The sequence below is a fragment of the Glycine max genome, chromosome 17, assembly GCF_000004515.6.
Source record: "Glycine max cultivar Williams 82 chromosome 17, Glycine_max_v4.0, whole genome shotgun sequence".
Lineage (NCBI taxonomy): Eukaryota > Viridiplantae > Streptophyta > Magnoliopsida > Fabales > Fabaceae > Glycine > Glycine max.
This window is the reverse complement of record NC_038253.2, coordinates 5,120,035-5,134,069: the sequence shown is the minus strand read 5'-3', so window position 1 is coordinate 5,134,069 and position 14,035 is coordinate 5,120,035. Positions and strand designations below refer to the sequence as shown.

General features: G+C 29.8%; 1 protein-coding gene across 1 annotated transcript; it reads right to left on the bottom strand.

The window, feature by feature from the left end:
* Positions 1 to 6,931: 6,931 nt before the first annotated feature.
* Positions 6,932 to 12,522, bottom strand: LOC100805153 (ADP-ribosylation factor 1-like). Its single transcript, NM_001289214.1, is given in 8 exon segments — positions 6,932 to 7,303; positions 7,925 to 8,055; positions 8,367 to 8,414; positions 9,512 to 9,623; positions 10,808 to 10,826; positions 11,509 to 11,571; positions 11,949 to 11,987; positions 12,086 to 12,522. Coding segments are annotated over 8 exon segments (549 nt in total). The 5' UTR covers positions 12,189 to 12,522; the 3' UTR covers positions 6,932 to 7,269.
* Between the last annotated feature and the right edge of the window lie 1,513 nt (positions 12,523 to 14,035).

Below are 14,035 nucleotides of genomic sequence, written 5' to 3'. Positions count from 1 at the left end.
TCTTATCCTCACATTTTAGGATTGTGAACATCTTATTTTCACCTCAACAATCCCATATGAGGATTGATAACTGAGAAATTTGGGTTTAATTGATAGTCAATTTTGATTAAGAATGATTAATTTTTTTTATTTTATTGTTGTTTTAAATGAAATAATGATGATTTTAATATCATTTTAATTTTTGACTAGCGGGATTCAAAAGAAGAAAATTAAAGTGTTTTGGAGGAAAATTGACAAAAATTTGAAAAAAGAGCTTTGAACAAAAAGTTAAAGATTGTAACAGTTTGCTTAGCACACAAGACAGACTCAGCGCGTAGCGACCAACCTTAGCGCAAAGAAGGCTCACGAATAAGCCCAAAGGTGTGTTTAGCACGAATCTCGCACTTAGTGCGTGATCGATGCCATACTTGTTAAGCCCAGTTGTCGCCGCACTAAGCACGTAATCACCGTCATACTCCCAGGAGGATGCAATTAGCGCGAGATCGTGTGAATGGTAAGTAAAAGGAGTAGGAAACAAACGAGAAAGACACACTAAGACTTAAAGCTCTCTAATGCATACATCCAAAGCCTGAGTATCTCTCATAGGGAAAACTCTTCTTCTAAAGCCATTCTCCCCTTCGCCTCCTCTATATATCAATCCTTTTTCTTCTTCCATTCCCATCAACCCCTAAAATGTAAAACCTCTCATGACTATGAGAGGATAAACCCTAATACATTTGCATTATGAATTCATCTTTTGCATTCAAATTATTGTTTATTTTTCTTGTTTTCTTGTCTTCTACTTTTCCCTTTTAAATTTTTTACTCACAATTCCTTATCTCTTCTACTCCCTCAATTGCTTAAAGATTAAATATATACCAATCTAAATACAAACAAAATTTCATATGGATTCGATACTCGAACTTCCATCTTACTTTATTACTTGTGTCAATTTGATATACTTATCAATGAATTAATAAGAATACACACACATATTTCTTTCTAATTCTAAACATCTTATTCTCATCTCAAGTTCTCAACAAGTACACATGACCAGACATGCATTTTTATCTCAATGGTCATCACAACTCATATTGAATAGAATTTCATCAACTTTTTTTTTTTGTTAAGGTAGAGATATGAGTTAAGAATTCTCTATCTCTAACATTAACTGATCGAGATTAAGATTTTTTTTCCATAGATCGAATAATCATTCACATTTTAATTTTTCCCATCAGTATGAATTGATAAATTTACTTTTTTACGTATCTCATATTTCTTGAAATTTATCCAAATTAATTTATAATATTTGTTCAAAAGTAACTTTTTTTTAAAACCAAACCTATTCATAGTATTTGAAATTTCTACTAGTCTGGCTCCACAGAACAATGACAGCTAACCAAGAAATATATTCAAATACCAAAAAAAAAGATGAAAAATAATAATAAGGTAAAATTTTAAGTTATTAATCAAATTAAAAAACATTGTTTCATTTTTGTTCTAAATAGTATATTATAAAAATTAATTTTATCTGATTGAGAAATGTAAATTATTATCTTTCTTTCAATTCAGTCATTTATTGTCTTGTAAAATGTGAAAATTATATATAAAATTCGATATACTATATTTCATGCTTATTTATTCACTTGTTAAATAAATCAATGAAAATAATACTGATTCTTAATTGTTTCTCTCTAAGATATTTTTTTTGCTATGAATATTTTGACATGTTTTAATTAATCATATGATTGGATGAAAGGAAAAGAAATAGAAGAAAAAAACATAAATAATGATATATTTTTTAATGAAAATAGTAGAAAAAAGAAAGTTTGAGTTTCAGAAACAAATTCAAGGAAAAATTACACTATTTCTTTCGTTTAAATGTCAAAATTTTCTAAATAAAAAAAAACTTCAAATGTTTTCCCTTCGTTTTCCTACTTTCAAACGGATAAGATTGGCCGCGTGTTACTATTCAGTGTGATATTTCATATTTGTGTGATACACGTGAATGGGAAGAGCTATATTGCGTAATACGCGGTTTGCTAAGTATAAAGTCTTGTCGCTGTCATTTAACACTTTTAATCTATTAGTTCTCATCATCTTCACAGTAACTAGTAGCATGCGCAGCCTCCAATATTCATCCCTTTCTTTGTTATATCAGTCTATATAATTTTTTTTTATCAACATCATATTAATATAAGATATTTATTAATTTTATTAATAATTAATTTTTATAAAAAAATTTGATTGATCACTTTTATTAAAAAAAAATTAATTATATTTTTTTATTTATAAAATTCAAACTCAAAATCTTATTTAAAAAGATGAAGTTCAAGATCACTCAAATCAATTATTTGTTGATATCATATATAATTATTAATTTATTTTTTTAAAATTTATATATATATATATATATATATATAAATAAATATGTCATATTTGAAGAGTTATATTTTTTTTTATTAATTTTTAAGAAAACAATCAAAACATAGTTATATCAAATTTTTTTATATGTTTGAATAATTGATACTTTCATTGTGTTGAAGAGTTGAAGATGAAGTTAAAATTAAAATTGACTGAGTTTTGATATATATAAATTAATGTGAGTTTTTTATGTTAAATTTTTAAAGTTTTCCATCACAACTTGTATAATGCAAGCTTATTTTATTAATTAGGTTCTACTTTTTTATTATATTTATACAATATTTTTATTTTTCCTTAACCTCATTTTCTCGGCATTTGTTTTTTCAAATCACATACTCGTTTCACTTCTATTTCTATGTATGTAGACCTTATTGGTAATGCTGTATTCGACCCTCAATAACACTTCTATAAGGAAAAAAAAAAACCCTTAATAATACATTCCCAATAAAGTGCGTTTTTTTAATTACACCTCCTCCAACGACGTCATCATAATTAACTTCTCTTTTTGACTCAAAAAATAATAGACTAATTAATTAATTCTCTGCATTTGAATAGAGAAATAATTAACGGTTGGATGATGTACAGGATCCTATTTGCACAGCCACTCTGTCTAAACTAGTCGATGCTTTGGTTATAATTAATAAACAAAGGTGGTAGCTAGGTTGAACTTGCTATAAGATAATAATGCCGATCGACGTGAACTGATATTTATATAATATGTGTGTCTGTGTGTGTGTGTATATATATATATATATAAATTAAATGCATTTAATTTTCTTGTTATGTGAATTTTGATACTGATAATTTGTTCTTACTCGAATATTGATGCCAAAATTTTGTATTTTCTTTTGAGATATTGTTTTGAATGTTTATAAAATTCATTTGAGTTGTGCTAATGGAAAAGAGGAAAATGTTAGAGTGAATAACCAAAGCCTTCTTTTGATAATTGAGATATTATTTTATGTATAAGGGTATAATATCATAGGTTTCTAATTAATCAAGGCATGTCTACGAATCATTAATTCTTGTTCAAGAAATCGTAAAATAATAAGAACGTGAAATAAAGTTACATTAAAAAATGTTTATTTAAAGTTGTTTAGTAAAAGTAATTTTTTTTATCTCTTTTCATATCATAAACAACAACAACCATTAATTCTTGTTCAACTTAGATCGACTGCATGAATCGATTGAACTAATTAACTGTCATTAATATTATAAATAAACATCATTAAAGTTAGATTTAAAAATTAAATAAGAACAAGGTCTTTTCATACTTTTTTATATTATAAAGTATAAGCAATTAATTATTGTTCAATTTAGATTCAATAACATGATTTAGTTGACCTAATTAACTGTAATTCAATTACACATTATCGTTGATAATTTTTAAAATAATTATCATAAAAATCAATAAATTTATTATATATAATAAATTATAATTACATTAGTGAATAATTTTTTTTCTTCCCAAAACTGAAGTAAAATGTAAGGATTTATATTTAACTGATGACAACTGGCAAGCAATATTTTAGTGTTTAGACTCAAACTTCAATGAAGTTATATAGCAATATTGTTTAGGAATCAAACTTAAAATCATGAAATTATTACGAGTGAAAAGTATAATGAAACGATTCTCATCAGAAAAAAAACTAAATAAATACGAGTAATATCTTGTAAAGTGCAAATCTGAATTTCGGCGCCACTTTTAGGATCCTAAAGATAAAGATTTCTCTGGATAAGGTAAACCACTGAATTATGCCTATATTAAACAAACGCCATGGCTTCATCTATAACTGAATTCTTTTTTTCTTTTTTGTTATACCATATGATTAGATTTGATTTCCGGCTGAAGCAGTGAATCATCTGTAATCTGATCGGGAATAATTTAAGAAACATTAATTTTAAAGTTTTATTAACACAATTAATAAGTTAATTCAGACACACAATATTACATACTAAAAAGGAAAAAGACTATATTATTTAAATTGTTTTTCTTTCATTTGTTCTTATTTATTGAAGTTCAGACTTAAAATTTGCTAACTCAATCTTCTCTAATTTTTGGGGAAGTACTCGAGTAGTACGTAGGTCCGTTCAAGAAATCGTGATAAATAACGGTAAGAATATATTTTTTACAATGACGAGAGATCAGATTTATATAATGGAGAAATCATTTTTTTTATATTGAAAATAAAAAATAATATTAAATTTACAATAATTTACTCGGTTCAATCAACAAGCTAGAATCTTAACAATGAAAAAATCATTTCACCATTCATGAAATGGACCTTATCATTTCAGCCACTAAAAACTTGACAAACGATCATAGAGCCAGCTTCGTAAATGTTAATTAATAACCTGTACTTATTACACTTTTTTATTGTTAAGTAAATTTACTATATAAAGAATAAGATTTATTAAATAAGAAATAAGATCCTCGCTGCCTTGTCAAAACCACATAAATTTAACTGAGTAAGAGAATTAAATCCTCTTGTGATAAATTTTTACATAATAATCATATAATGCGACTTTTTTTTTAATCTATCTCTTCATAAATATTTTCAAATTGTAATAAGGTTTTGCCTATTTAATGTCTATAAAAAATAAGGTAATTAAATATGAAAATTTCACATAACAAAATTAATTTATATTGCATAATTATGCGTAATCATTGTGTATTTATAATAACTGAAGATAGCAGTAAAAAAAATAACTGAAGATATTATCACAAAAAAAAATCCAAAGATATTAATATATTATTAATTTGGTGTTTTTCTAACGGCCAAACAAATTTTATTAAAAAGAAATCTTTAAAGAAGCACAAGATATATATATCCTATAGGATCCAAGGGAACAAAATCCAAAAAAAAAAAAACAGGTTGAATCACAAAGTCTGAAGCAAAAATAAAAGCACATGAAAACAGCATGTACCATACACCCAATACGCAGACACACACGAAAAGTACATCTGCATACCCACCAGACCCCTAATTCTGAGACGCAAGAGCCAGGGACATAAATTACACCTCCCAAAGCCTCTAACAGAAATGAGCGAATGAGAATCACTCGAAAATATAGCCCCATCACCAATACATGCATAAGCACCAAAAGTCCAACACCTCACACCCACATTCATACTTAAATGAGATTCTGGCCAGCCACAAACACAAACCTCCACCCAGCAACAACACCGGAACAGATTCACAGAAACAACACCCACACCCCTCCCAACAACAGAACTCTTCACCGACAGTCACATCCCCCCAAGAGGACTGAGTAACCTTCTAAATCAACCGATGAGCCTCTTGCAAGAGCCATGATTTGATAAAAGTGACCAATAACTCATTATGCAAAGCAGTGCTAAAACCAAACCACTTCATACAATCTTGTCAAACGTGAGAAAATACTTTGCTCCACAAACAAATGCTGAGTAGATTCTTAAACTTTTTGGTACCCTACCCAACACATCACGTCATCCCCTTCTAGTAGACCTCTACTATAAATATTTTGTTTCAAAGGGATCCTATCTTGCAAAATCTTTAACACAAACATAACTACCTACAATGGAACAATCTTATTCCATATTTTTTTCCAACGAAAAGCCTATGCATCAACCCCATCATGCATCGAAACTTGAAGACATTTGTAAACTGATGACATCGTGTACACACCCAGATGGTCCTTTAGCCATCTCCATTTGTCTCCATTCACCTCATAATATTTTCTCACGACCAACCTCATCCTCCAACATATGGACCAAATCCTTTGCTTACTTGTAATTGGATAGTAATGAATATTATTGGATTTTCTGGAATTTTCTTACATTGATGTGAAGAATTACTTATATAATTTGTTTAAAATTATAAACCTATGATTAATATAAACTAAAGGCTTATTTGGGATAATTATAAATTATAAATTTTGATTTTCAAATATAAGTTTTAAAATGAAACATGTTTGACTAAGATGGAGCTTGTAAATTGCTTTTCAATTTGATTTTTTTTAAAAAAAATTAACTCAATTTTAAAATAAAAAAATAGTTTTAATTCTTTATTTAGTTGTAGAAAAAAAAATTCAATTCTTTAATTTCTCTAAAAAGACTCATTTGATCACTATCACCCTTCTTAGTGAGTTTCAGTTTCGACTGACATCTGATAGTGATGGTTTTTTTTCATATGATAAGATGTTCTTATTTTCCAGCAATCAACATCCAATTTTTGGGGTAATTAAAAATTGTTCATCTAAAACAAAATTTCAAATTTAATCTTGTGAATATAAAACAAACATTAAGAAAATTTTGCCCAAAATAAGTTATCCAATCCAACTCAAAGTAGTTTGAACCAAAAGTTACTTTTAGATATCAGAAATTTCAAATCCAAAAAAATCATATACTGTCTTCAATACATTTTACATTAATGAAAAATTTGCTACCTTAGATTCACATTGTCAAAAACAATGAATGCTCACTCCTCCTCATGCCACCAAAGAGATTTGAAGGTCTGCCATCATCAGGTCATTGACAACTACCTTATGGAATCATCGATAGGTCAAGCACATTAAGAGTAAACCATGTAGTTCGATTACACAAGATTAGACAAGAAATTTTTTCTTAGAAACCATTCAGCTACTGCTATTAGAGGAGCCAAGTGACTCACTTAAAAAATATAAAAAGGACAATAAAAAAAAAAAGACAACCAATGACCATTGTCCATACCTTTAACTGTAAACACAAAGTGGAATAAAACATGTGTACGAGCTTTAATAATCATATTATTATAGCATCATTCACAGTGAAAGAGATATCAAAATATGCATTTCAACCTTCCTTCTGAGTTCAATCGTCCATCTAATTCGTTGAAGCTGAGACCTTTAGCCACCTCCAGATTTGAGTGTATTGCTCAACCTATATAACAAGCTCACACATTAATATTTGTAAGGTATTATTTTATGTTATATCAGCTAAAAATGCAGCTAGAATAACACTAATATATCTCGCTAATCTGAATTTTCTAAAGTAAATGACTGCATGACGTATAAGTTCCCATTTATATTTTCTAAACCAAGGTGAACTTGCTTTCGTATTTTCAGGAAAAACGAAAACGAAAAACAGCATGCCAAGTTATCAGACGGGGTTCTCTATTAGCAAACCAATGAACTTTCAATCTTACATATTTCACAGGAACTCTTCATTACAATATACTAACTCAAGGTCAAAATGATATATGTATCTAGGCAATAATTCCATGCAATTTGACAGTCAAAATTCATCAATTAGAAATAACACTTGGACCTGCACATTATTCTATAATTATGGAAATAAGATATCCATAAAAAATTGTTTTAATTTTTTTATATAAAAAAAATTTAAGAGAAAAAGGGAGGGGATATAAAGAGGAAACAATCTCCTCAAGATAATGGAAAGAAACGAAAACAAAAAAGCAATAATATAGCAAAGGTACCTATTATCTAAGGATATTTAAAATCATAATTCCCTCGAAACAGCCTTCAATTTTATTTGACTTACCAGTCCAGGCCCTCAAAAAGTCCTTCTCCTTTTATGGCAGAAGTTTTGAAAATAGCCCATTGGCGATTTTTGATCTTGTGTAACTCTAGAGCCTCCGTCACTGCTGCATCATCAAGTGCACCGGGAAGGTCCTGTATAGCGATTTTCAAAAATTCAGTTTTACACACAAGGTATATTACAATATCATGTATGTACATATGCATTGCATATAATTAATTAAGTACAACTTGATGTATGCTTTTGCTGTTTTGCATCATCTTAATTAGCAGTCACACATTTTCTAACCCACTCTACTATTGATACAAAATAATGCAGAGTTCATTATAATAAGAGCTACAAAATTTCCTTCTACTATCAGCTTCCTAAGTTTTTTGCATGTTCTTTCCTTCTTATTGTCCTTGTGGGAATAAGAGAATCAAAAAATTATAGAACAAATTGTGACCTGTTTGTTTGCGAAAATGAGAACAACTGCACCTTTTAGTTCTTCCTCCTGGAATACAGGTTCAGAGAAAACAATTATTTAGTATTATTTTTGTAAACCTGAAATCACAATTCATAGGCAATAACTAGTGCCAAAGGAGAATAGAGAACAGAACAAATCATGTGTATGATAACTTCACAAATACATTTTAAAAAAGGAAATTGAAAATACATTAAATTTAAAATGATAACTTAAAAAAAATAAATTGAGAATCAACATGTATACTTGTATGAAATTTGAATCATGAAAGCCGCTTTAGAACCCAATTATAATTGCTAAACCTTCAAAAACAACAAACTCTTTTCAAACTAGGTGCAAGTGGCTGCCTGGATCAAATGATGCCACTGAAATCAATTAAATCTCAATTCTTCACAAGAAGCCCATTTAGATTTAAATCATTTTTAATGCTTCGCTATGTTTTTCTTGGTCTTCCCCTTCCTCTAATTATTGGTCTACACTCATTCATCTGATCGGGTCAACTAAGTGGAAGCTTCTTTTAGTGATCTTTTCACATGTCCAAACCATCTTAGACATGATTATATACCATCTGTTCCTCAATAGGTGCAACTCCTGCTTTCTCTCTAAAATTCATTCATTCATGATCTTATATTCTTATCTTTTCTTGTACGACCACATTCATGAATCTACTCAACATTCTCATCTTTGCAAAAGTTATCTTATGTTCTTTGGCACTTTATTGCTTAATATTCAATACTGTATATCATTGGTGTTCTTATTTATGGCTATAGATTATAGAACAAAAGTTTCCTAATAGCATTCCTCTATTTCATCCTCTTAGCAATTGCTGAAGCTGCACATAACTAATATAGCCTAGAAGTGCAAATTAGTGCCACCACTCTCCCACAATATTAACTACTTATCAGTGTTCAGAATGACTTCATTGACTTGTAATGTAAGTGAGTTTACACTCCAAACCAAGATTTGTTTTGTACAAGCTGTTATAAGTAGCATGTTCACATTCACAGTTTTCTCATTCTAAGTCTTCATAATACAATGATAGCCAAAATAGTTATATGTCATATGAATATATAACTGTAAAAGTAAATATAAATACACAAACAGCCCAAATCAAGAATGACAAATACCTCCAGAATTGCATGGAACTCCTCCTTAGCTATCACAAGCCTATCAACGTCACTTGAATCAACAACATAGATTATTGCTTGGGTATTTGGAAAGTAACACCTCCAATATGGCCTATGGACAAAAAGTAAAAAATCAAACCAAAAAAAAGTGGGAGAAATAAATGGACATTACATCTATAATGTATAACATATATAAAGGCAATACAAAGTGTTTGTGTACAGATTTTCTTTTACAATTTTACCCATGAATTGCAAACTGTAACTGGTCCCATTTTCGATTCAGTCTCTCCCTCTCTCTCTTCCTCATCTTTTAACTTTCCCCTTTGTTGCTGTCTCAAAGCCTTCCTCTTCTTTTACATCAACAACAAAGCCTTATCCCACTAGGTGAGGTCAGTACAATAGTGCCTATCTTTCTGCTAGTATCAATTACAACAGCAACAATAGTCTTATTCCACTAGGTGAGATCAATTACATGGATCATACAATGCCATTGAGCTCAAATAAAAATCAATTTCTCAAGAATTTTATTTCACTATTAGATTCCATTTAATGATTTCCTCCAATGTCCTTAGTTTCTTCTCAACTCCTTTTTAAGAGACAAAAAACCACGTGATCTACTTTCTTCACCAATGGCTCCGATAGCCTTCTTTTACACATCCAAATCACCATTACCAATTTCATGTCATCTTTTCACAATAGGAGTCATACCAATATCTTTCATAATCATTCCATATCATGTCCCTTCTTGTGTAACCACACATCTAAAAGCATGGTAGCCTAAAAGTTACAGTGTTTGTGCTTCGCTATGGTTTAATAGTCAGTCCTAAGCCTAGATAAAGGAGGAGGGTTATATTAGGCCCTTGACAACCAACATAAAACTTGTAGAAGCCCCAAATATATGCATATCAATCAAGATTAAATTTATTTTCCAAGCTAATGGTTTGGTCGATTTAGTTTCAATATGCTAGTGGTTTGTTCTGTTACAATGTTATCACCAAATACATGTAAACAGAAATATGGGAGAGTTGAAGGGCTCTTACAAAAAATAACCATGCATGTAGAGCCTAGTAGCCAAAATTGTAGTACAAAATGCCTTGACATGCTAGCTAATGACAATTCTAGTACATCCTTAATTCCTTATATTAAATAGGAGTGATAAAGAATTACAAATTAGTGTGATATTATAACACATCAAAAGTCACCCAGTACTATGAGTTAAAAGTAAATATTATATAAAAAAAATATTATACATCTTCAATCAGTCAAAAGAAGCACGAATGAAGCCAAAGTGTTTACCTGATACTTGTTTGCCCACCTGTATAAACAAATGTTTGATATTAAAATTAGAATTAGAATTTGGAAAAAGCCCTCCTATGTTCTCATGCAATTATAAGTTCACATGCTTGTAAACAGAAATGAACTATATTTATAAGACTAAGAATTATATTTAAGCAATGCATCTAAAATAGATAAATATCAGAAGAAACATGGAACAGGAAAAAAGTTAATGTCTAAGTTATTTGTTATGTATTGCACTTACCCAGTAGTAAAACTAAGAGGTCAACTCTCAAACATGGTCAATGCATGCATGCTTGTATTTAACATGAGATGGAAGAATACCATGCAGTGCAAAATGGAAAACTTGCAGAGGGACAACGGGAGAGGGGAGAGGGGGAATTGCGAAAACTAGATTCCAACATTTTAAAAGCAAGGGATCAAATGAAAAAACTCATAGTATTTAGAAAGACCTCTAAAACACGTTTTTTGCTTGTATTTTATTTACTTTTTATATTAGTAAACACTAGTTTTAATTAAAATTTATTGGGTAAAGAATTTGAACCTTGCTCATTGAGCACATTTGTAACTATAATATGGTCATCTCTGAACTCTAGAGTTGGTTCTAGATCTGTTTAGTTCAGCATAGGCAGTGAAAACATATGCACAACAAGTACAAAATTATACAGAACTTGCTGAATCATGGTGACAAAGGTCGTTACCTAAATCCCAGACTTGAAATTTAATGTTGTTATACTGCACTGTTTCGACATTAAACCCAATTGCTGCATCAAAAAATCAAATAAATCAATCAGTCACTATATGGAAGAGCACAAATACCATCCACGCAGTGGAAACATACACGTACATGTATGTCGAGGAAAAAACAACTGATAATAATAACACAGCATGCAAAATTTTGTCTACATTTTTAACCAAGGAACACACAGAACAGCTTTAATCAAGGACACAAAGAATTATATTATTTATAAATACAAGCGAGCTCATTCAATTAAATCAGATACTATTAAGGAACCTAAAATTCAAAACAAGATCGCTCGGTAGACGGTAGCTTACAAAACCAAAAATGCTAGAAGGATAGAAGCAAAACGAAGAGTAGACGTTAAGATTCAGGTAAATGTAAAGGAGATCGAGTACGAACTTGGAATGGTGGAGACAACTTCGCCCATCTGAAGCCGATCTGAAAAGGAAGGTAATAAAATCGAACGAATCAAATTCGAGAAACAGCAAATTCAAATCGGATGGTGAGTGAGAGAAGCAGAGAGGTAGGAAGCGTACAGAGAATAGTGGTTTTGCCGGCATTGTCGAGGCCGAGAACGAGGATTCGAGCTTCCTTGTTACCGAAAAGAGAGGAAAACAATTTGGTGAACACTATTCCCATCTTCCGATTCGGCAGAGTGACGCTCGCAGTGCAATTGCAATTAGCGCATAAATCAGTCACACGAGTTTCCTTTCTGAATGAAAATGCGATCAGATCTCAGAGCAGAGAGTTTGAACAAATCGAGGAGAAGGGAATGTGAGTGCGAATCTAATCTGCGTCCATAATGGAATGAAAGCAATTCGAAAAGCGTAGAAGAGAGCAAGATCGATTGGCGAGCTTTTTCTGAGAGAAGAACCAGATGAAAAACGGAAAAAGGAAGAACGACGACGACAAAAATGAGGATGAAGATAAATAGTAGTACAAGGTTTGTTTGATTCCCTCGCCCACGCCCTCCACCTTTCCGGTTTTGGGATCTCGCACCCTATATGCTATACCATTTCACGCATTCAGCTAGCTACGATCAAATTTGGGCCTGGGCCTCTCTTTTCATTTCCAGCATGGAGGCTGCTATTTACACCTTCACTTTTCAAAATCTAATGGAAGGACAGTTGTGCCCCTCCCTCCTTTTTCCCTACACCTCCTTCCCCTTCTCCCTCCTCATGTTACCTTGTATTACATTTTTAATTGTAATAATCAATTAGATTACTACTAATAATTTATAGTTTCGATCCTAATTAATTCAATTTCAATAAAAAGGTAATTTGTGTCATAATTATTTGATTTTTAATTACCATTGAGAGCTATTTTTAAAAATTAATTACACAATGAAAATATAATTTTGTTGTGTATTACATAATGGAAATATAATTTCATTATTTGTTATCTAATACACTATGTAATTATATATTTGTAGTGTAATTTGGGGTGAGAATAAAACACTTGAACGATAATATGATTTTGCTATACACATTGCACATGAATCATATTTATTTGAAAAGGCATTTTCATAATAAAAATAAAAATGTCAGCCATGTGGTGGTGCAAATAGAAATTGAGTGGTGAGAATAGCCTCTTCGGAATTACAATTGTCCCCTTGAAGTTGTCCACCCACTATCGACCCGGATACTAAATCGCTTTTAAAGTAGGTATAATTAATTTGACCAATAAAAATTAGATTAGTTTTTTACTGCAAAAATAGTATATATACACACACTATTAGATGTAGAAAAAGATTCATGGACTTCTGTTGCTGTCTATACTCCTATTTTGAGTGATTTTTTCCCACAAATAATTAACTAGACATTAAATTCATCAATATGAAAAAACAATGATCCCATTCACATTTGACCGAAGCTAATATAAATTAAATATGTTTCCTCATTAATTAAACTACAAAAGTAATTTTTTCACAAACTAAAAAAGTAATCAAGTATATTGTTTTAGAATAATCAATTATAATCCTTCACAAGCCTGTTGCATTTTTATGTTTGTTTCAATTTTTGTTACAACATCAATAATGCATAATTATTTATAATTTATTTATTATAATTTTGTGGATCTTACAAAATCATATAAATTTAAGTATTTTAAATAAAAAATTAACTCCAATACTAAAATTATTAAAATAAATACTTAAATTAATTTTATAGATCGTTCCAGACTTAAAAATATATTATTTATGACATAACAATTTTTAATAACGATTATATATATATATATATATATATATATATATATATATATATATATATATATATATATATATATATATATATATATATATAAAATGTCGATCCTCCCGTATCCGTCGGGTATCGGGTATCCCCACCCGTCTTAAATCCAATTCAAATTAAAAAAATAATTTTTTTTAAAAGAAAATATTAAAAATTTGATTTTAGAATAAATAAATTAATTATTAAACATTTATTTTTAACTATTTATATATTAATAAATTTATTATAACGCAT